Here is a 22,491-nt window from a genome sequence, read left to right on the forward strand (position 1 = left end):
GCCCAGTGATACATGCCCAAGGGTTGGACTACTGGTTGTAGCCGTGTCGGTCGAAGGGACGAAACTTTTGGGGCCGAGGTGATATCTTTTATAGACCTTTTATAAAACAACAATTTTGTCTGCCTGGATTTTGGGGGGGGGTTTGCATGCCCTCCAGGGTCAGTTCTCGCCACCTCTGAGGACAGGAGTGAGGGTTGGGGTGTGCTGCCCAGAGCAGGGCAATGCCTCTGCTGCCCCCAGATAAATCCTAAAGTTCCCCAGAGGGAGGCCAATTTTATCCCAGAGCCTCCGGCAGGGACGAGGAAGCCCCGGTTCAAGGAGGACATTTGCTGGAAGCGATGGGGCTACGCCCGAGGCAGCACTGGCAATCAACCCCATTCATGTCTGAGTGTTTCCAGGGGTAAATTGAGACACCAGCCAGTGACCTTTAGCACGTCACAACTGTTGTGAGTGTCCAAGCCTGCCGGCTTGCCTGAGTGTGAAATGAATATCGCGTTGAATGAAGCCAGCAGCTAAATTTGTGTCTTCGGGCCGATAAACACCTTGGGTATTAGACTGTCGAGGCGGTGGGTGACGGCCTCTTTCTGCCGCTGCCCCGCGCGGAAGACGCCCCATGGTCGGTAAAGCTCTGCGTTCGCTCTTTCGGCACGGCGGGGAGCGGGTTGGGGATCCTGCCTCGGCAGACTGAACTAGCAGGGTGGCAGCAGGGTGGAAAGAGGCAGTCAGAGCCACTTCGGATTGAAATATAAGCGAGGGGAAAGGGAGACATGGCCTGCAAGAGCTGAATGAACGGGCTTAGCCTGGAGCTGTCGAGGCCGTAAAAGGAACTCCCCCCCGGCGCCCGGGCTCGCTCCTTTAGCCCCGCCGGCAGCGAGGAAAGCCGACCTGATTCTTCCCGCGGGCTCGTTGCTTTGTGCCGCCGGGCCCAGCTGGGCGTCTGCGTTCAGCGTCGCGGGCGTCCCGTCTCCGTGTGCGCCGCCCGATTCCTGCTCCCCTCGCGCCTCCTCTTCCGCGTGCTCCGTCACTGCCGGCGGGGGTGAGCGCAGGGCCGAGCGCGAAGGAGCGGCGAGACTCGCCCTCGGCGGCACGGATCTGGCGAAGGCCGCGGCTGGTTTACGGCCCTTTCTCCGGAGCGAGGGAGACTGTGGCCGGGGCGGTTTATTTAGCTCATCCCAGTCAGCGGTTTTCAGAGGCAGGAATTCTTCCAGGCCGGGCACGGGGACTGCATTTAGAAACCTGAAATAAACCCCTTGCTTTAGGGGCGTGGGGGGCTCTTCTCCTCACTCACTGCAAAGGATGAGGGAAGTTCCTGTCTCAGCCTGGGAGACTTAGTTTGATCTCTGGAGCGGTCTGCCTGCCTATGCAATGGGTGAATGGGTGCCTAAAAATGCACGGCGAGGCTGGCGAGATGCACGGTCGCTCACATCGCTGCCACGTGTCGTCTCGCTGAGGGATCCTCTTGGAACAAGCAGCCGGCGGGGAGCCCTCCGGGGAAGCCCGGATCCGCTCCAGCGCCCGCCGAAGTCCCTGGAAAGCTCCCCGCTGACTTCAGCGAGCCTTGCTCCAGGTCCTTCATCGGACAGGGCGGGCTGTAAATCTGGATCCTGCTTGGTTTTCTCCTTCCAGTCCCATCGCAAGTTCTCGGCGCCCCGGCACGGCCACCTGGGCTTTCTCCCGCACAAGAGAAGCCGTCGCCACCGCGGGAAGGTGAAAACCTGGCCTAAGGACGACCCCAGCAAGCCGGTCCACCTGACGGCCTTCCTGGGCTACAAAGCGGGCATGACGCACACCCTGCGAGAAGTGCACAGGCCAGGGCTGAGTAAGGGCCTGTGGCTGAACCCCTGAGGTCAAATCCAGAACAGAAGGGACGGCTTTGCAATGGGCTGGATGGCCTGTGGGGCTTGCAGGAGGCCCCCTTGCAGCGGGGCTGCATTTGTCAGGGCACAAAGCCGTGGAGGTGACTGGTGTCGTGTGAGCTGGGGGCGCTTAGCGCACGTCCCCGCATGCCGGGGCCAAGTGTTGGCAGAGAAGCAAGCCAAGGAGCACACGGGCCGCGGGGAGCCGCCTGCGGCAGATCCCGACTTGAGGGGTATCACGGGGAAATAGATGCTGTTGCCCGGGCTGAGCGTGGTCCCGGGGCATTGGGGTTGTACCCCACGGCATGTTTGCCTGCACACCCGGGAGGGAAGGGCCAGCGCGCGTCTCTCCCAACGATGCAGAGCCCTGCAGACACCAGCACTCGGCTTATAGCCGATTCCCAGCCACCGGTGCTCTGCAATTGCAGTTGCCTCTGCTTCTGTCCCAGAGGTGTCCAAGAGGGAGGAGGTGGAAGCAGTGACGATCGTGGAGACCCCGCCGCTGGTCGTGGTGGGGCTGGTGGGCTACATCGACACGCCCCGCGGGCTCAGGAACTTCAAGACCATTTTCTCCGAGCACATCAGCGACGAGTGCCGGCGGCGCTTCTACAAGAACTGGTGAGAGCACCGCGGGGGCGCGGGCCGTCGGCCGGCCGGCATGCCCGACCTGCCCGCGGAGACCCCCAAGGCTCCCCGCGATGGACAGGCTTGGGGCTTGGACCCCCAGCAGCTTGGCGCTGGGGGGGTCTGGGTGTTGGGCGGACTGTGCGCGTGGGCAGGCTTCCCGTGCACCTGCGTTTGCAGGAGCCTGCGCCTCGTTACAGCAACCAAGCGTCATTGCGACACTCCCGTACTCAGGCACAAGAGCAAGAAGAAGGCCTTCACCAAGTACTGCAAGAAATGGCAGAGCGAGGACGGGAAGAAGCAGCTGGAGAAGGACTTTGCTGCCATGAAGAAGTACTGCAAGGTCATTCGGGTCATCGTACACACGCAGGTGAGACCTGGGCGATCCCCGCAGCCGAGCGGGGCAGGAGCAGGGGAGCACGGGGTGCCTCTCGCCAGGGCGGGGGCATCGTGGGGCTGTTGGTAGTGCATCACCTTTGCAGGCGCAGCCCTAGGCTCAGACCAGGCACCTCCCAGGGCACTGGCACCAAAGCCCCAAAGGTGCGGTGGGGTTTCCTCTCTTCTCTGCCCCTCGTGTGTCTGGAGCAGACAGCGGCTCCGGGGAGGGGGGCAGATGCTGCGCCAAGTGCAACAGCACAGCTCTGGTATCTCCGGGGCCACGGACCCGGTGATGAACTCCCCTCGAATTAGCAACTGGCGTCAGACGACGGGGTAAAAATAACCCAGGAGCAGGGAAGGGCTTGCCAGGGGTCAGAGCTGCTGCCTGCTCCGGGGCTGGGGGGATTTGGGTGCTCGGGGGGCTCTCGTCTCTCTGAGCATCCAGGGGCGCCTGGGCTGGTTTGGGGCTCGGAGGCTTCCCTTGGGGTCGCTCGGATCCCGACCCCAGGCCATGTGGCAGCACTGGGCTGCGGGGAGAGGCCGGGGGCACTGGAGCAGGGCGGAGGGGCCTCGTGGTCACCAGCTAAAGATAGCCCCGGGGAAGGAGAGAGGCAGCAGGACATCCCGAGGCAGGTGCCCCGCTTCCCGGAGCGGAGGTGCCTGGGGAGCCCCCGGCCACTCCCGCTGCTCCCCCCACGCCGCGTGCGCTCCCGTGGCAATGCGTGTGCGTGCATGTGCGTGTGCACGTGCCGGCTCCACGTGTGTGCCCGTGGCGTGCCAATGCCTGGGTGCATCTCGTCTCAGCAGCTGGGAGATTTCTATTCTCCGGGGTTTTCTCGGGGTTTCTGCTTTGCTCTGGCAAGGGCTGACTTTCCCCCAGGCCCAGGGGAGCCGGAGGCAGCTGGCTGGAAGGCGGGGAGGAAGAGGAGAGGTGTCTTCAAGGAGCCAAGGGCACGTCTCCCCGCCCCAACCCAGCCGCCCGGGGACCCCCGTACCCCAAAGGGCCACAGCCGGGGGGGACGCCCAGCATCCGTGCTGCTGACGCTGGTTTTCAGCCAGCGTGAAAAAAGAAAGCAGTGGAAAGATGTTGTGGGTCCTTAAGCCGGGCCAGCTTCTCCCAGGTGGCGAGGAGTTGTGCCTGAAAGGCAGAACCGCTGGTGGGAGTTGTACCGGGATACGTTCCTGCCTGCATCCGTCCTGGCGTAGCGGTTTACTAGAGGCAGACAAGCTAGAGAAGGGAGCTGGGTATCCCTGTGTCTGTCCCTGCTCCTGGGCGTCTACCCGGGTCTAGCAACCACTGTCTGGCCAGTAAAGCCCCTGGCAGGGGCTTCCTGCCAGCAAGACAGCAGGGAGCAGATGATTTGCACATACCCAGGCAGATAGCAGACAGACACGCCGTCTGCCCTTCTCAGCCCAAGCTGGTTTAGTTCCCAAACACCTGTACAAGATCAGGGCAGAGCTCGGGGGCCTGCAGGTGAGGGGGCAAGATGGGGAGCAGGCTCCATCCGTCCCCCCTTTGGCTGCCCCCCATGCTCTCCCCTGCCCGGCTGGGTCTCACTCCTCTATGCCCCCCGCAGATGAAGCTGCTGCCGCTGCAGCAGAAAAAGGCCCACGTGATGGAGATCCAGCTGAACGGAGGGACAGTGGCTGACAAGGTGGACTGGGTGCGCGAGAGGCTGGAGAAGCAGGTCTCCGTGCACACGGTCTTCAGCCAGAACGAGCTGGTCGACGTCATCGGGGTGACCAAGGGGCGCGGGATGAAAGGTACGGGGCGCTCGGCGTGCGGTGAGTTAGGATGGACGCGCCGTGCAGGGGTGCCACGGGGGCAGCCGTTATCTAGTGGCCAGAGGAAGACTGGAGTCACGATCCCACCGCTCACACCAGTGCTCCTCGTGGCTCTGGCCAGCCTGTCTCTGCCTCAGTTTACCCTCTGCGAGACCTAGGCAGCCAGGTGTCCGCTGCTTCAGGATCTGAAGAAAGCACTTAGCACGACTGGGAATAATCGTTATCCCACCGTCTCTCGTGCCCGGGGCGCAGCTTCTGCTCCTCTGCCGATGAACCGTGAGGGGTCGTTAGGAGGGGCAAAAGTGGGTGGGTGCTTGCTGGTTAGCCCCGGTGCCTGGCTCCCTCCCTGATGGTTTGCTGTTGTCAGCTGGCGATGGCTATAGGGCTGCGGCTTCTGCTGGCCCAGAGGATGGAAGAACGGCCCGGGGTCCGGCCCCCGGAGCAAGCTTCTCCCACGCGCTGCAGCCCAGCCACGGTCCAAGCCCAGGGACGCCAGCATGGCTTGTGAGCAGCTGCCAAATTTCTGCCCTGCCAGCTCCTCATGGGGCCACGGGGCTGGGGCTCTTCTGTGTGCCTCATGGATCCTGGGGGAAGCCACAAGCAATGAGACAAAGACCAAAAAAGCCCCTGCCTTGCTAGCAAAGCCTGTGTGTGCGCATGTGCATGCATATGTGCGCACATGTGCATGCATACGTGTGCGCATGCCTACACAGGTGTACAAGGGCAGGGGGAACACGTCACAGCCTGACGAGACTGGCGGAGTGCAAGCAGGACTTTGGTCTCTGGCTCCTCAGCCCCCGATGGCCCCTCTCCTCCCATCTCTCCCAGGGGTGACAAGCCGGTGGCACGCCAAGAAGCTCCCGAGGAAAACCCACAAAGGCTTACGCAAGGTTGCCTGCATTGGAGCCTGGCACCCAGCCCGGGTTGGCTACTCCATCGCCCGAGCCGGCCAGAAGGGCTATCACCATCGCACGGAGCTCAACAAGAAGGTATGGTGCCCGGAGAGCCCGCTCCCCTCGCTTGGCCTCCCTCTGCCCCTCTCTCAGTAGCACATGTGATTTCAGGGGCTTCCTCGGGCCCTGTGGTGCATATCCCCGTATCCCCCATGACTTAGGCCGTGGTGGGGCTGGGCGGTCTTTGCAGAGCCTGCCTGGGGGGATCGGCTCTGCTCCGGGCAGCTCAGCCTCCTGTCGGTGCTCGGCGTGCCATCACTGCAACACGTGGCTTGTGACTGTGGTTTTGGGGGGAGAGCTGACCTGTGGTCCGGGCAGCTTCTGTGCACGACATGAAGCAGGCTGGGGATGGGACAGGACACGCAGCGGCAGAAAGCAGAGGAGCAGCTTGGTCAGGGAGCATAGGGAAGGGAGCAGAAAGTGGAGCAGCAGCTTAGGAAGCATAGGGAAGGGAGCAGAAAGCAGAGCAGTGGGTTGGGCAGTGGAAAGGGATTATGGTAGCACTTGGGGAGGGTGCAAGGCTAATTTGTGGCATGCCTGCTGAGAAGACATTAAAGCATTAACTCTTTTCTCCTTGGGCTCCCCACTAGATTTACCGCGTCGGCCGCGGGGTCCATGTAGAGGACGGCAAGGTGGTGAAGAACAACGCCTCGACCAGCTACGACGTGACCGAGAAGACCATCACGCCGCTGGTAATGGGGCTGGAGACGCAGGCAGTGCTGGGCTGGCGCTGGGAGGCCGCGGTTGTGCCCCCGCTGCAATGCATTGCCTTGGGTTGGTCTCTTAATTGCTCCTTGGGAAGGGCTTTTTCCAGATCCTTTTCCTTTTTCACTCATGGGTCCTTGCCCCCAACTCCAGCCTCCTTCCTTATCATTATATATAATATCATCTTGACTTTAGAAAGGCTTTTGATACAGTCTCCCACAGCGTTCTTGCAGGCAAGCTGAGGAAGTCTGGGTTAGATGAATGGACTGTAAGGTGGATAGAAAACTGGCTGGATTGTCAGGCTTAATGGGCAGTAATCAATGATTCAATGTCTAGTTGGCAGCTGGTATCAAGTGCAGTGCCCCAGGGGTTGGTCCTGGGCCGGTTTTGTTCAATATCATTAATGATCTGGAAGATGGGCTGCAGTGCACTCTCAGCAAGTTTGCGGCTGAAACCAAGCTGGGGGGAGTAGTAGATATGTTGGAGGGTAGGGCTAGGATTCAGAGAGACCTCAACAAATTGGAGGATTGGGCCAAAAGACATCTCCTGAGGTTCATCGAGGACGAGTGCAAAGTCCTGTGCTAGGACGGAGCAATCCCCTGCGCCGGGACAGGCTGGGCAGCTGCTCTGCAGAAAAGGACCTGGGGGTGACAGTGGACAATAAGATGGATTTGAGGTCACTATGGGTTATTCTTCCTGGTGATCAGCAGACATGCCACAGAAGGTGTCACTGCCTGGGGGCTGTTGTGAACCATCCCTCTGCTCACGTCCGCAGGGAGGATTCCCTCACTACGGCGAAGTGAACAATGACTTTGTCATGCTGAAGGGCTGCGTGGTGGGCACCAAGAAGCGGGTGCTGACTCTCAGGAAGGTGAGGCTGCCACTGGAGATGAGTCCACACCTCGGGGAGCGGCTGACTTTGGGAGTCCTATACGGACATGGCTTGGGGCTGTTTCCCAGAAAGGCTGGATGGACTTCATGACCAGACCATTCTCCTCGGCCTGACTTTCTCGGGGTCTCATCTGCCCGGCAGCTGCTTTGCTATTAATTGGCGTGGGTCTATCTGGCACAATCCCCTTCCGGGAATGGAGCTGCCTTTCAAGGTCAACATCTGCGGGTCCGGGAGGCGTTAGGGTTAGGGTAACCCTGGTGGCAGCCAGATTCGAAGGAGGCAAATTGCCCCACGAGCTGGGTCGTCACTGCTGTGGGGCACGTGGACTCCCACCATCCTGGGTCTTCCCTGCAGAAGCCACCGGCCAGCTGAGTGTCACTGGCTGGTGGACATGCCTGGGAAGCTCTGCCCCAGGCAAATCTGGTGTTCCTGTGTCTGATTAAACATGAGCCTGATGCGTGTCGTTTCCCCCTCCAGTCCCTTCTGGTTCACACAAAACGCCGGGAGCTGGAAGCCGTTGAGCTGAAGTTCATCGATACCACGTCCAAGTTCGGCCACGGCTGCTTCCAGACGGCGCAGGAGAAGAGAGTGTTCATGGTGAGTGGTGTCCTGTGCCGTCTGTCCCGTCCTGGCCCCGACTCTCCGCTGAGCACGCGGTCCCAGTAATAAAGGTAGCATCCAGCACTGTCTTGCTTCAGAGACAGATGTGTCAGCTCTGCCATCAGGAAGTCTGCAAAGGGGGAACGCGGCAGCTGGGAAAGTATCCGTGCCAGCCAGAGCCAGGAAACGCCGTACCGTACGGTGAACCCGTTTGCATGCTCAGTGGGACGCGTTCAGCCAGCAGTTATGTTGGCAGCATCTCGCTGGACATGTGGCTCCTCTCACCCTGGTAGTGCAGTTCTCTGATGGGCCTGAACGCACCGCACTCATTGCTCCTGTGTTTTTTCAAAGCATCAACATCGGGCCGTGAGCCTGGGGATTTTGCAAAACCCCAAGTCAGGTCGTTACATGTAAAACAGGGAACAAGTTTTAACCCAGCGTGCCAAGACGTTCCCCCGCTAGGTGGGCAGCTCGTCGGCAGGCACAGCACCACTTGTCCCCCAGACCGCAGTCCAGCTCACCACTGGTTAAACTCACGCGAGCACTACTAATTTAGCTGTAGGGCAGGAGGACCAGCCACAAAACCCCATCCGTGTACTGCAGGGTTAATGCTTTGGGCAAACAGATGAGCAGGGTGCCTGCACTGCTCCATCTTCCCCCAGCTTGCCTGCCCCAGCAGCAGAGGTTTCTAGCCCTGGCAGGCTTCCTGCCAAGCAGACAGCTGGTTCTGGGGAGGCCTTGGGAAATTGAGGTTGGATGTTAGGAAAAGCTCTCTCACGCAGAGGGTGGTGAAGCACTGAAACGGGTTACCTAGAGAGGGGGGGAGTCTCCATCCTTGGAGGTTTTGCAGACCTGGCTCAACAAAGCCTTGGCTGGGATGATGTAGTTAGGGCTGGTCCTGCTTGGAGCAGGAGGTTGGACTAGATGTGACCCCCTGAGGTCCCTTCCAACCCAAATTTTGTACAATTCTCTCTTGTTTCCACTTGTTTTAGGGCCCCCAGAAGAAACACTTGGTAAAGGGGAAGCAGGAAGCCCAGGAAGAGCTGTAAGGAACGTTAGCCCATGTCCACAATCGTTGTGCAAAGACCCTTCCAATAAAGGGACTGCAAAGCCTCCGCCGTCCTGCTTTCCCCCCCGGGTCACGGAGGCACTGGCTCAGAGGGGCGTCAGCGAGTCCTGGAGCCATCTCGCCAGGTGCTGATGTGGGCAATGCTGCTCTGGGGGCAGGGGGGGATAAGCCTATTGGGGGTGGGGTCCCTGGAGACGCCTGTGACTAGGTTTAGATGCCGTTTGCATTGTGCCAGAGGCAGCCTGCAGCAGGGGCCTGCTTTGCTCAGCCCTTCCCAGTCTGCCCTCTCCAGACCATGCATCCTTCTTCCCTGCAGAAATCCCTGTTGGATCCAGCAAAGGGGGGCAAAGGCAGGTTCTGGCACAGAGGCCTCCCACGAGGCTTGGGTCCAGCAGGACAGTTGCTCTGCTGAGAAACCTGCTGTTCTTGGAGAGCAGCTGCATGGCTCCCTGAGCGGCTGGGAAAGGCTGGGCAGCATCTCTGCCTGCTGCAGATGCACTCACTCAGCCTGTACCCATGCCTTGAAGCAAAGGCACAGGGCGGTGCTGGTCTCAGGGGAGAAGAAAGGCGCCCAGGGACTGGTGGGGCAGAGTAAGGAAGGAGCACAATGCTAGGGTCCAGGCCCAGCACAGCCCCCAGGCCCAGGATGCTGGGCCCCCAGTACAGCAAGAGGAATGAGGTCTCCCTGCTCTTACCTGGAGTTTGGCACATGGGCTCTTGCTGTTCTGTGTTTTGTAGTTGTGCAGAGAGGGGTAAAGGGGGGGAATCTGGAGGCTACTGCTGGCCTGTGAGTGCAGGGACAGGACTTGTGGGCTCAGGAGACCCCAGCCCCGTGCTCCTGTAACTGCAGCACAGGCAGGAGGTGTGAGGAAGAGAGCTGGCAAAGACCAAGGACCATGTCCAGGCCGGCGGATTGATGCAAACCTTTATTTGGCCGTGCCAGCCACCCTGCTCAGCCCCAGCATGCCCATGAGGTTTGCAAAGCCCTTGGATTGCACGCAGCTTGGGGACGGCCCTGGCCAGAAGCTAATACCATTCTTGTACGGGGGAGGCAACCATCTCGCTCCCCGCTGCCTGCTGCCCCAGGCTCACTTTCGGGTGCTCCTGACACGTGACATGTGGCAGGAGGTTTGCGTGCACGACCCCAGGAAAGCGTCCAGAGCCAAGGGACCCACCGGAAGGAGACTGGCAGGGCAGCTTCCTAGGGCTCCACTCTGGGGCAGCAGGACTACTGGCATGCTCCCAGACAGATGCAGACAGCCTTTCACACCCACATGCTCTCTTCCAGCAGGGCATGATACTCAGCTCCACTCTGCAGGGGGCCAGGGACCAGGCACAGCTACTGGGTATTGGGAGGAGGGCAGGGAGGGGTTTTGTCCCCACTTCTTTCCCGCTTGCAATGTTCCCGACAGACTGGGGTGCGCCGTGCCAAGCCCGGTGCCGACTCGGGTCCTGGTGGCTTGGAGCTCCCGTCTCGGACCGTGCCCAGCCCGTCCCGCAGCCACGGCCCTTTCCCACCGGGCCTGAGGTTGGTGTGGGAATCCACAGGGACCCCGGAGGAGAGGAGACTTCCTCTCCTGGCTGCTCAGCGTCTCCCCTCTGCTCCCGTGCCGGGCGAGAAGGCTTCTGCTCTTGCTGCGCTGCGGATAGTTAAAGGAGAGGTCCCATAGCCGGGGCGAGGCATGCTGAAAACGAGATGAAGGGATGAACCAAGAAGATCCAGGCTGGTGCCCGGCTCCGGCAGGCAGGCAGTTCCCAGCCCAGCTCAGCGGGGCCCGTCGGTGAATGCCCCACAGTCCTCTACAGCAGCTGGGCCCCAAATCCACCTTCGGAGTCCGTCGCCTCGTTGTTCGCAAGCCAGGCCTTTCAGGGCCCCGCGGTGGGCGGCCGGGGGTCCATCCCGGCATGCATGATGGGCACAATGAGGTCATCCATGTTTGGCATCACTAAGATTTTCTGGGGGGGGGGGGGGGGGGAAGTGAGACAGACCTAAGAATCACTGCTCGAACCAAGGAAGCGCGCCGGACGGCCTCAGGCCACAGGCACCGGAGACCGCTCCAGGTTTCTTGGCTCCCCGAGGCGGCCCGGCCGTGGCCACTTGGGGCTCTGTAGCATCCGGCTCCGGAGAGGCTCTGCAGGTGTTGCCCCCCCGCCGCCCCAGCCAAACTCCTGGGCTGGGAGCCCCTTCCGGGTGGACCCGAGCCCGGCTGCCCCCGCCCTGGCGTACCTGGAACTCGCGCTGCAGCTTCTTCTCGATCCACTCCGTGACGTGGATGAAGGTGACTTCCCGCTCCCCCAGCTTGGGGCGGACTCGCATCTCCAGCTGGGGCGGGAGCCGGAAGCTGTACCTGGGGGGGCGAGACGCCGTTACAAGCCGGGCCGTGTCCCGGAGATGGTGGGAGGGGTGAGATGCGCTGAAGTACACGCACGCCCACGCCCAGAGCTTTTATTGCTAGCACTCCTTAGTATCGTCGTCGTGATGTTAAGGAATAAGCTGGGGGCTCTCCCCTGATGGGAGGCGTAGCCACTTGTGCACTGGGACCTGGGGCCTCCCAGCCACCACCAAGTAGCAAGAGCCTCAGCTATTAGCCAGCTGGAGATTTGAACACAGAGCCTACACTGGACAAGGGCTAGACATTTTCCTTTTTCCCTGATGCATCTCTGAACTGGGAGAAGGGTTTGCGCCCACCTGGGCTCCCCAGCATCTCAGGCCCCTGCCCCTTGTCCGTGCCCTGCTAAGCACTGGGCTGGAAAAGCCGGGGTGCATGGTGCAGGTGGGGACCTGGGCTCTCCTACCAGATCCGGTCCGTTGGGGGCGGAGGGACGTTCACAGCCAGGGTCCCTGACAGCTCCTGGACCTCCACCGTCAGCAGCAGCGGTGTGTTGGACACCTCCTCGATCTTCTTTTTGATGAACTCGTTCTCGGTGGCTTTCTGGAAGTACTTGGACTTGGCGATCTTGTCCACGAAGCGCAGGATCTTGCGGCTGGTGCTGTTGCCCCCGACGTGGCCCAGCGGCGGGGTAGGGTGGGCTGTCGGCCTGCAGGATGGAGCCGTGCTAAGGCAGGGGGCCAAGTGGAGACCCCACCTCATGCAACCTTCCCTGCACCCCTGCTTGGAGAGCCCCTTCGGGGCTCCAACATACCAGCAGTAGCCAGCAAGGACAGGTGACAGAGCTGCTTAGGGCCACCCGGATGGGGAGGGCAGGAGGGGTGAGACGCACTCAAGTGCATGCACATCCCAGCCCACATCCACTCCCATTGCTAGATTTCTTTAGCATCCTCATGAGAGGCTGCAGCTCACCTTTGGACTCAGCAGTGCATCCCCCCCCAGCTGTTGTGATGCCGATGGCCCCTGGCAGACACCCCGCCCCAAGGCAAGGTCACTCTCCCCTGCTTTACCCTTCGGTGGAGGGGGGCACGATCCTCTCTCCCGGAGCGCCGGAGGGCTCCGCTGCAGGGACGTCCTCCTCATCTGAGGAGCCAGCGCTGGAGGACTCTGCATCGCTGTCAGCCAGGAGATTGACCCATGGCTTCACCCTGCCAGTAAAGCAAGGGGGAGGCATGAGCCTGGGGGGGACCTGCCCTGCTGCATGGACCCCAGCCCTGCACAAGCCTTTGCACAGGGCATGCCAGGCACAGACACCAGCAGGGCTGAGCCCTTGCATCCTGACCTCTCCCTGCTGCATAGCATGGACTGGCTCATGCAAACCAACCAGCTGCCCTCCCTCTTTACAAGCCTAGCCCCACGGACTCACCTTTATAAACACAGCCCCAAGGCATGCTGGGACAAATGGGATTGGCTGGCTGTGGCAGCACAGCATGCTGGGAGCAGCATATAAGCAGGGATGTGGCAAGCCCTGCTGTAGGGTTGGTGCTCGTGCTCGTGCTCGTGCTCGTGCTCGTGCTCGTGCTCGTGCTCGTGCTCGTGCTCGTGCTCGTGCTCGTGCTCGTGCTCTAGGCTGGAAGGGGACCCACAGAGGCACTTCTGAGCCCGCTGGGATCCCAGAGGGGGCTGGGTGCCTGGGCAGTGATTCTTGCAAGGAGCTGCTGAGCACAGGGAGGGGCTTTCTTTTGGTTTAGCTTACTTTTCATTGTGGGGATTGAAAAAAAAAACTTAGCTTACTTCTTTTGGTCTTTCTGTGGAGAGTAGGGAGATGAAGCCTGGGGTGCCCAGGGCAGGCTGGTCTGGGGGCTCGGGAAGGACTGGGCAAGAGGCTCTTTGGAGTCCTCTTACCCCTGGAAGGGCTGGAGCTGATTTAGCTGCCCCGATGGCACACGGCGGGGAGCAGAGGCAGTGCATGCCTCTGTCCCCAGAGCGTTATAAATGGTTTCCACGTCCCCCCCGGGAGCCTCTGGCGCAGCGATCCGCAACCTTGAGATCCTTATGCGGGTGCCACGCGGGGTCGGCCCCGCTGGGTGTGCAACGCGACTCGCAAATACACCCGGCGGTTTCACGTGGGAGTCCTTGGGGTTAAAAGCATTCCTACTGGCTGTGGCCTCTCTGAGCTCTCTGCAGCACAAGACTTTCTCCATTTGTTTCCTGTAGTCAAAAACCGAGTGAAAACAAAGAACTGGTGTTTTCCAAGGGGGGGTCATGAGCCTAAGGAGGGCTGTCTGGAGCCAAAAAGGTTGAGAGCCACTGCTCTAGCACGAGGGGGGGAGCGAGTGGATCTTTGCAGCCCCTGGGAAATGCAGGTGGGATTTAGGCACCAGTTTCTATTAGGAGCTGATGGTGCCGGGTCTGGCAGAAGGATCCAGCCCAGTTCCCTCCAGGGAAGACCATCCCCAGCCAGTCGCCTGCAGGCAACCTTCGGTCTGATGCAGGTCGAGTGCTGAGACGCGTGCTGCCTGCCTCGGGTCCTGGCTTTGGGCAGGAAAGTTGTCTAAGAGAGAATTTGGGCTGCTTATTCCACTCCCCACCCCCCACTGTAGCTTTTCCCACCCTGCTTTTTGCTCTTTCTCTACTGGGAACTAAATCTGGTTGACTATCCAATTGATATTCAGGGAAGGAGGGGGATTCTGCTGCGGTCAGAGAGGGCAGGAGCAAACGCAGGGCCTCGACCCCTCCCGCGGCGGCAGGGATAGCGATCTCCCTGGAGTTGAGGCCAAACCCATCCGCCGTGCCAGTACCAGTCACCAGTGGGTGTTAGCCCCCAGTCGCTGCCCCGACGGCACCCCCCACTCCTTCCCTAGGTGAGGAAATGGGTGCTGCATCGGCAGGAAGGACTTGGCTGCTATTTTAAGCCCTTTGCAGAGCAATCCAGGCTTGCGCGCCTCGTTAAGACAAAACACCCTGATGGCATCGCCCTAATTACGGGCATGAGACGGGGGAGCAGGTATCTCGCTGTCCCCGTGGACGGCACCCCAGAGCTGAGCTGGGGCTGGGCAATGCAGCATTTGATGCTGATCCGTGTGAGCGGCGTGGATTCAAGTGCTGGGGGGGAAGTCAGGGGCTCGGCGCTCCCTTTCCCTGCCCGGAAAGCACTGCAGAGCCGCGGCCCCTTTCCTCCTCCCCTCTCGAGCAGCAAAGCCGTGACTTGCTCGGTGAGGAAAACAGGCCCCGAAGTGACCTGCAAAGGGGGCAGTGCCCTCTCCCAGCCCCTTGGCCTGCAGCCTCTGCCATGGCAAGAGGTCCGGTGGTTTCCTCAAAATCCCCATCCTCTTCCCTGGGAGCCCCGAGCGCGCGAGCTGGAGGGACGCGCTGAAGAGGCCGGTCTCTGCTCCTGGACCCTGGAGCTGTGCTGCCAGGTGGCGTTTCCCGTCCCCTCCCGACATCGCCGCCTGCCTGATGTCTCCTCGGGGCATCGCCTGTGCTCTGCCTGGCGGAGCAGAGCTCGTAATCCTTCTGCCCCCGCTTTTGAATCACTCCCCACGGCCCTCCTGTCACTCCAGCCCATGATCTAGACGCTGTCTCTGATGATCTCTATGTCCAGGTGTCAACTGGACTTTGCCCGTTCGTGCACGTGCTGCCCCCTCACCCCATGCCCTGATGAGCCCTTTGCCCTCAACAGACACAGCCCCAATCCCCACGTCTGTCCAGAGCACCGACACTCATGGATCAACCTCCAATGGGGCAGAATATTTCCCCTTCTGGGTCATGGCCCTCCTCACCCCAAAACCTGCTTGTATTTCATTAGCTGGTCAGTCCACGCCCTGTCCACAGCCCAAAACTGGCACAGGGATGCCCAGCAATGCCTGGGCGCTGCACGGGGTGCTCAGCAATGCCTGGGCGCTGCACAGGGTGCCCAGCAATGCCTGGGTGCTGCACGGGGTGCCCAGCAATGCCTGGGTGCTGCACAGGATGCCCAGCAATGCCTGGGAGCTGCACGGGGTGCCCAGCAATGCCTGGGTGCTGCACGGGATGCCCAGCAATGCCTGGGCGCTGCACGGGGTGCCCAGCAATGCCTGGGCACTGCAAGTTAGGGACGGTAGGAGATGAGAGCGCTTGCAGCTGCAGACAGAAAGCTTTGCTCCGATCCCTGCCCCGGCTGACAGCGGGGAGCGGTTTCTGTTTTGACCACTGAGGGACGATTAGGCGGTAGCCAGCCGGCGGCTGACTCCAAGCATAAGCCGGGCAAGGCAGTAAGCCGGGGCGTGTGTGGCTTAGCAGCTGGTTATGACACGGATCTCCCCGCTCCTGCTGCAGCTTCCCTTCCTAGGATCGGGTTCCCAGCTGCTTCTGCCTTGTCCAGACAAATGGAGGGTGCTGGGCACAGATGGCCCAATCCCACCCTCCAAACAGGGGGCCCTTCCTGCTCGCCCAGTGCTGGCTGCCCCCGCCATTCCTCCCCTCGGCCTCGGATTATCGGCTCGTCTCCAGGACGCTCCCTCCGGCGAGAAGGCAGCACGACAAGAGCAGGGGGCTGATCCCGCTCGGCCGTGCCAGGCCGCCTGCCCAATGGGTCAGGGGAGCCCGCCTGGATGGGACAGCCGTGCAGGGTCCTCCAGCTCTGGGTGAGACCCGGGCACTCGGGAGAGGAGCCACGAGCCCGACAGAAACTCATTGCAGCGGTGGGGCTTGATACCGCAGGTGGGGTTGGGCACCCAGAGCCCCGCGATACCCCGGCCTGCACCCCAGCAGCTCCCTGCAGTGCCCTGCGTGCAGGGTGAGCACCCCCGTGGGGGCTGGGATCTTACCGCTCCCCGCCGGGGTCCGCCTGCCCGCTCTCCTCAGCCAGTGCCTCCTTCCCCAGCTTGCACAGGTTCATCTTGGTCTCCAGGGTCATCTGCAAGGACCCGCTGTAGGTGACTTCCAGATCCACCCAGAGCCCTGCGGAGAGGAGGGGGCACGCGTGACCGCAGGGCTGGAGTCGGGGGAAGCAGGGTGCACTGCCGAAACCTGCCGGCACGGGTCAGGAGGGGCTGCGGGGCCGGGGAGGGAAGACCCTGTGGCCTAGAGGCACGAGTGCCACCCTGTGCCTCAGTTTCCCCCCACTGTCCTCTGTGAAGGGCCGGGGGGAGCTGGGGAGGCACAGCGCTACCGAGAAGCTGTAATCCCCTCTGGCTCCAGCCTCCCCCAGATCCGCTGCCTACTCCTAGCTGATCACCCCTCAGCTGCTCCGCCAGCAGCGGTGATGCCAGCCTGCCACGAGGCAGGTTCAGACCATGGGCCCCTTTCTCCAGACTGTAGTCTACCTCCTGCTGAATCTGTAGCCTTGGGGTGCTTTGTCAGGGGCTGTGGACTCCCCCCTGCTCGGCCACCCCCACCCTGCCGATGCGGCGGCCTCGCTGCTTCCACTGCAGACAAGTGCCAGGGACTCTGCCACAGACCCCCCGCGTGGCCTCGGGCAGGTCCCTCAACCCTGCAGGGCCCCAGTTCTTCTGTGAAACTGGGAATGATGAAACAGTCCCTCGTGGGACTCTGGCTTGAAGGCTGCGAGAGAAGCCGGGGGTGCCACGCTCACGGGGGTCACCTGCGCTCAGTCAGGGTCCCTGTTCCTGCGTGGCACGGACGGGGAAATTCACCCGGTCCCCGGAGCACCGGTGGTGGGCATGCGGACCAAATGGCAGCGCGGTGAGCGCTGAGAGCGGCTTCATCCCTCTCCCATGTCCCGCACCTGCCTCTTCTCGAGGTCAGCGCCCGGCTGCGCCCGCCCGCCCCGCCGGCTCCGGCTCTGGCTCCGGCTCCGGCACGGGCTGTGGAGGGGGCTGGAGGCACGTGAGGGAGCGCGACTGGGCGGATAAGCAGCCCCCTCGCCCCCTGCAGAGACGAGCGGACACGCGGACAGCAGCGTGCACGGACTCGTTAGCACGACTGAATCTGACACCAGTGAACACATCATTATTGCAGCCCACTGGTAGTCAACGAATGCCGGGGGGCGGGGAGCTCCCCGAGGGGGGATTAATAGAGATAACGGGAGTCCAATACAGAAGGGGGACATTAAGGGGTGAATTTCCAGGCCTTGTTTCCAGGGTGTGACCTCCGCGCCCTATTTTTGACCCGGGCAAGGAGCCCTCCCCGCAGGGCCGCACATCTGGGGGTCTCATGCACAGCCGTGGTACAAGCGCGGGGACCGTGGGAAGGGCACGGCAGGACCCCTTACCTCGGCGGTCGGTGGTGGGGTTGGCAGCACCGAGAACCAGGGGGATGGACGTCCCCATGTCCAGCTCGGTGAGCGCCAGCTCGTTCATGAAGTACGGGAGCTAGGAGGGAGCAAACGCAAGGTGGAGGTGATGGCAATCGGACTTCCACCAAGGTGCGGCCGGGAAGCTGGTCCTCACTGCTCGGAGCGGGACCTGTGGCAAGCATTATCCCAGGTACAAATAATACCCGAGGCCAGGGCTTTCCTAGCCCTGAGCCGTGTGTGTGTGCCAGGGGGCTCAGTTCTGCTCGCTTCAGGCCAGTGCTGGTCTTCAAACCAAAACCCCCGCCTCTGTCCGGCCGGAGCAGAGTCACCGCACTGCCCCGGGGGCAGTTCCCGATTAACTTTAAGTTAAAACCAGGCGACGCATAAACAACGGAGGGACTTGGAGCAGACGGAAGATGCAAAGTGACATCTGGACAAGGGCTCGGAGCACCTCGTGCTGTGTCCCCGGGCAAGGACACGCTGCTAAGCTCAGGGCTCCCTGTCCCGTCCTTGCTGTGCAGCTTAGAGGGTCCCAGCACTCACAAGGCTGGCACGAGGCCTCCCCAGAAGCACCCTGCTCTGCATCTTCCCAGCAAGCCCTTATCCTTGTCCTTTGACCCATCGCCATCAGGTTTCATACCAATGCAAGAGCTGAGAAAGTGTGTATGGGTGGCTGGCTCATGGGAGTGCAGATCCATCGTCCAAGATGGACTGTAGGTAAAGGGCCAGATCCTCTTCCCGCTGAAACCACCAACAAAACTCCACTGAGAGCGTGGGGAAAAAATTCCCCTGGCTCTTGTGGTACCAAAGGCCATGGGATGGATGCATCACGCAAGAATCGCTGTGCTAGGGCCCGGCTTTCCCTTCCGGCGCTTGTCCACGCACGCTCGAGACAAGGGAGACCCCCCAGGCTCAGCCCTCTCACCTTGATTTTGCTGAGCTTCTTCTGGATCTTGCTGGACACCTGGTCCGCCCAGTACTTCTCTCGCAGGAAATCCCAGAAAATGCGGCCGACCAGGGCATTCATCCAGGCCATGTAGCTCTCGCTGCTGCCGTCCACGTCCCCAGGGAACTGAGGGCAAGCGAGAGAGAACAAATGCTAGCGAGCAGCTAAGAGAAATCAGGATCAGGCAGGAAGGGATCAGGAAATGCCTCGCAGGTCGAAGCAGCTGGCGGTAGCATTGTGCACGCCACGGGCTATATTTAGGGCGGGCGGTGAAACGCAGGCACGCGGGGCCCCATCCCTGGCCGTGTCCATGGCTGATCAAACCGGAGCAGGGCGAGACGCTGCTGTACAGCAGCGCGACACCCGCTCTGCCCCACTGTTGCTGCATGGTGCCAAGCCCAGAGCCCGAAGAGCCAGGCCCAGAGGCGCTGAGTCCTGCGCCTACGGAGAGCGAGCTACGTCCCCGCCGAGGGAGGGAGCGCGAGCTGGGGTGCGGGCAGAGAAGACCCGTGAAACCCACTGCCTGGTGCTGCTACCCTGTGAAACCTGGGACAAGGTGCTTAGTTGCGTTGTGCCTCAGTTTCCCCGCCTGTAAGTTGGAGAGGAACACGGCTCCTTCTCTTTCCTGCAGCACGGCGCGATGAAAGCCAAGGTGGCAGCGACCTGGGGGTGTTTTACATTTACCAGGCAACACTGGCACGGGGGGCTGCACAAGCCCCGAGGCCGAAGGCCCGGGGCGGGCAGTAAACAGGCAGTGGGGACCCCAGCTGGGAAGACTGATTTCACCACGTCTCCCCCAAAAAGGGCACGCGGCTGCTGTGAGTGCCCCCGGCCAGCCTGATGGACCTGCCTGTTAGCAGGGCTCCCAGGCCCTTGTGCGCACAGAGCATCGCACACGAGGGCAAGCCAGGGACCGACTGGATAAAGCAGAAACGGACCCGGGGGTGACGGTGGACAAAAAGGTGAAGATGAGCCAGCAGTGCGCCCGTGGTGCCGAGAAGGGTACCGGCATCCTGGGCTGCATGGGCAGGAGCGTTGCCAGCAGACTGAGTGATTAATCCGTTATATTTTGCACTGGGGGGGCCACGTCTGGAGTCCGGTGTCCAGCTGTGGGCCCCACTGGAGAGAGTCCAGCGGAGGGGAACGGGAACGGTTTGGGGGCTGCTGAGGGAAATGGGCTGACTGAGCCTGCAGAAGAGAAGACCGAGGGGAGTTGAATAGCCGCCTTCAGCTCCCTGCTGGGGGGCTGCACAGAGGACGGAGCTGGGCTGGTCTCCTGCTGACGTGGGGCTGCAGAGCGGGTCTCCTCCATACATGAAGGTGTCTGGGGAGTCCGCGCCCAGGCCGGCGGGCTGGTGAACGCCGCCACGTCTGCTGCTCAGAGGCCGCGGCTCTCGGGAAGCGGGGAGCTGTTGGCCTGCCTCACCTTCCCGGGGGTCGGGCTGCCCACGGAGCTGGCGCAGGGGCTCGGGAGGGGGCTCGGCCCCACGTCCGGCTGCACCAGGCGAGACATGTAGGCACTGTAATCCAGGAGCAGCTTCTGCCGGATGGTCCCAACGACATCCTTGGGCTTCAGCAGGGAAGGGAGGTCCTCCGTGCTGCTCGGGCTGCTGCCGTCGCTGCTGACCCCTTTCCCTGCAGGGCTGGAGAGCGGCTCTGGCCCACGCCCTGGAAGAGAGAAAGAGGCGGTGTCAGCGCAGGCGGCAGCCGGGATTTACAGAGCAGGAGAGCTTGGAGGGCAGCTCGTACAGGAGGAAGAGCAGGATACCGGAGGGTCACCCTTCCCTCTCAAAGCACCGGCCTCCACCTACTCTGTCGAGCCATTTCCTTTGTGCAGACAGGGAAACTGAGGCACAGAGTGGTGCGGGAGCTCATTTGCAAGCCAGAGCTTGGCTTAGACTTCAGCGAGTCCTGGAGGCGCGGTATTTTAACAGCATTAATGTTCCCCTAATCCAGCTATCCTTTCTTCTGCTATTCTGCTGTCTCGTAGTCCCTCCTGATAACGTAGCTCCTACTTCACAGCCCTGCAGACTGTTCTTAACTCCAGGTAAAAACATTAACAACTCAGGTGAGCATTAGCTCAGGTGTGGAAATAACTTTCAGTAAAGTACTGGATGTACCGGCAAGACGCTCAAGAAGGCTCAATCTCGTTTCAGGGATCTGAAGAGACAGGCGCTTCACTCTAATGATGACAGGGCTAAAGAAACAACGTTTTTTGATTGCTTTTGCCTCATACGCTCTGGTTTTTTTTAACACATAATGTCTGGTATCGTAAACGAATGCACGTTCCAATAAAGTTAGATTTGTTTTCCCTTCGATCATACACTGGATAATAAGGCTGGATAATAGCCTGGATAATGCCCTGAGCTCCTGGCATGTTTGCAAAGCTTCTAATTCCTGTTGACCTGGAGAAAAACATGAGCCGTGCTCTATGCAGCGACGCATCTCACCATCTGCACCCCCCTTTTCAAAATCCTAGATCTGCCCGTGGTGAGGTCTGCCATCAGGGACCAAGCATGCGCCCAGCCTGCACCCACTGCTGCCTGGCACCTGCCTGAGCACACAGCACCTGTTTCTGAGCGCAGCATCTCATGCACGGGCAGACTCGGTACCCGCTGATAACCTGTCACGTGAAGCGGCAGCAAATCTGCTCCTGCAGAGCGGCTGCAGCACCTAAATCCATCTCTCGACCTGTGTGCAGAGCCAGACCGACTGCTGCCACGAGCCCCTTGTCCTGCCCCTGCCAGCCCCCGCTCCCAGCAAACAGCACAAGCCCCCCAGGCCTCCCTTGCTCCAGCTGTGCTTGCAGAGGTGCAAAAGGAGCTGCGGTGGGTGGAAGGTTTTACCTGATCGGACTTCGCCGCCGCTGGGGCTTTGCACCTCCTTGCAGGAGGCTGCCGCCAGATGCTGGAACCACTCCTCCTTGTCCCTTCCTGTCCTCCCAAAGAGATAGAGGGTCCTTTCCCTGGGGTCCCCGGGAGGCTTCGTAGCTGCATCTGGGCCCGGCAGCGCAGTTCTTCGCAGGCCTTCCTCTCTCTGGAGGACTGCGTCGGGCTCGCCGGCGCCTCTGAGATCCAGGTCGTCGTGCTCTGGGAAGAGGATGCAGATGGGATACTTCTTGTTCCACATCCGCTTCCGAGCCAGGCCCGGCGGGAAGAGAAAGACCTGCAACACCGAGGGGACCAGTTAGACGGAGCCTCCCCACGGGGACCCCAGCTTGCTGTGTCGGCCATGGGGCTGTGCACAGAGATGGCGCTACATGTCCATCCCGTGGCTTATCCAGCCACGCGGACTCTTTTTGCAAGGGAATTCCTCTTCGGAGAACGGAAACACTGAAGGGAGGATCGCCCTGCCCCTGCTCAGCTGCTCCCCGGGATGCCACCGGAGCCCCCGTGTCCAGGCCTTACCGTGGCATTGCTCATGTCGTAGCTGCGGTGGCTGACGAAGGCCACGTCGAGCAGCTCTTCGTCGAAGGTGGCTCGGCGCGGGAGGTTGTTCCTGGGGTAGGAGAGCTTCAGGACGCAGCCCTCCAGCGTCACGAACACGGAGTGCGTGAGCAGCGGGTGGTAGATCTCGGGGTCGTAGAAATACATCTCGTTCATCCAGCTCTGCAAGGCAAAAGCTGTGGGAGGCAGGTCCTCCGCACCCGCTTGGACGTGCCGGTTTCACTGACTGCGACGCGTGGGTGGATGACGGGCGGCGTGTGCCCCTGCGCTGCACGGGGACGGGTGCTGGGCGGGTCGGGGCCACCCCCTGGGGTATTGAGAACAGGGGTGTGTGCAAGAAGGCACGGTGTGACCATGTGGGTGTGCATAAGGGACAGCTAAAATGTGATAGCACCTAGGGGTGGTCCCTACAAGACAGCCCAGCCCTGGGTCTCTGCACCCCACGGGGCCTTGGGTCTGAGCTGGTGTTAGAAATATTTTTAAAATAGAAATATTATTAAAAATGTATAGTGAATAGAGCGTTGTTAAAGCTGCACAGTTTATATCTCGTACCTGATAAGAAGAAACACCACCAAGGACATCTCGCTAATTTACTATCTCTTTGTAACACTAAATCACACATACCTTCAAACTCCTCTGCCTCTACTCTTGTAAACTACAAAGGCTGTG

The 22,491-nt window shown here is 61.1% G+C and overlaps 2 protein-coding genes across 3 annotated transcripts in view; one reads left to right on the top strand and one right to left on the bottom strand.

Annotated features, from left to right (window-relative positions):
- The first annotated feature begins 349 nt into the window (after positions 1-349).
- Positions 350-8,908, top strand: RPL3L (ribosomal protein L3 like). Of its 2 annotated transcripts, XM_019541879.1 has the most exons (10): positions 350-616; positions 1,627-1,819; positions 2,306-2,474; positions 2,715-2,850; positions 4,436-4,622; positions 5,472-5,632; positions 6,187-6,288; positions 7,077-7,172; positions 7,671-7,790; positions 8,786-8,908. In XM_019541879.1, the coding sequence occupies exons 1-10, from the start codon at positions 614-616 to the stop codon at positions 8,840-8,842; spliced, it is 1,224 nt and encodes a 407-aa protein (XP_019397424.1). In that variant the 5' UTR covers positions 350-613; the 3' UTR covers positions 8,843-8,908. The 2 variants fall into 2 exon arrangements, with proteins under 2 accessions (XP_019397424.1, XP_019397423.1); XM_019541878.1 differs by lacking the exon at positions 350-616 and having other exon boundaries at positions 1,098-1,819.
- A 1,221-nt stretch (positions 8,909-10,129) lies between these two features.
- Positions 10,130-22,491, bottom strand: part of LOC109314632 (testis-expressed sequence 2 protein-like) — a 14,287-nt gene continuing 1,925 nt past the window's right edge. The window contains exons 2-11 of the mRNA XM_019541883.1: positions 21,784-21,984; positions 21,223-21,541; positions 19,803-20,044; positions 18,356-18,502; positions 17,407-17,506; positions 16,001-16,133; positions 12,263-12,400; positions 11,659-11,901; positions 11,090-11,210; positions 10,130-10,818 (exon numbers count right to left, since the gene is read on the bottom strand). Of these exons, the coding sequence (XP_019397428.1) occupies positions 10,729-10,818; positions 11,090-11,210; positions 11,659-11,901; positions 12,263-12,400; positions 16,001-16,133; positions 17,407-17,506; positions 18,356-18,502; positions 19,803-20,044; positions 21,223-21,541; positions 21,784-21,984 (1,734 nt within the window). The 3' untranslated portion in view covers positions 10,130-10,728. The remainder of the gene's footprint in view (positions 10,819-11,089; positions 11,211-11,658; positions 11,902-12,262; positions 12,401-16,000; positions 16,134-17,406; positions 17,507-18,355; positions 18,503-19,802; positions 20,045-21,222; positions 21,542-21,783; positions 21,985-22,491) is intronic.

This window comes from Crocodylus porosus, unplaced genomic scaffold (assembly GCF_001723895.1).
Source record: "Crocodylus porosus isolate Cpor-Errol unplaced genomic scaffold, CroPor_comp1, whole genome shotgun sequence".
Lineage (NCBI taxonomy): Eukaryota > Metazoa > Chordata > Crocodylia > Crocodylidae > Crocodylus > Crocodylus porosus.

Excerpts from the sequence above, each read along its gene's own strand:
- RPL3L (XM_019541878.1), top strand. The coding sequence starts at position 1,366 with ATGGGTGAATGGGTGCCTAAAAATGCACGGCGAGGCTGGCGAGATGCA. Across the intron at positions 1,820-2,305 it reads AGTGCACAGGCCAGGGCTGA|AGGTGTCCAAGAGGGAGGAG; the intron begins GTAAGGGCCTGT and ends CTTCTGTCCCAG. Across the intron at positions 7,173-7,670 it reads GGGTGCTGACTCTCAGGAAG|TCCCTTCTGGTTCACACAAA; the intron begins GTGAGGCTGCCA and ends TTCCCCCTCCAG.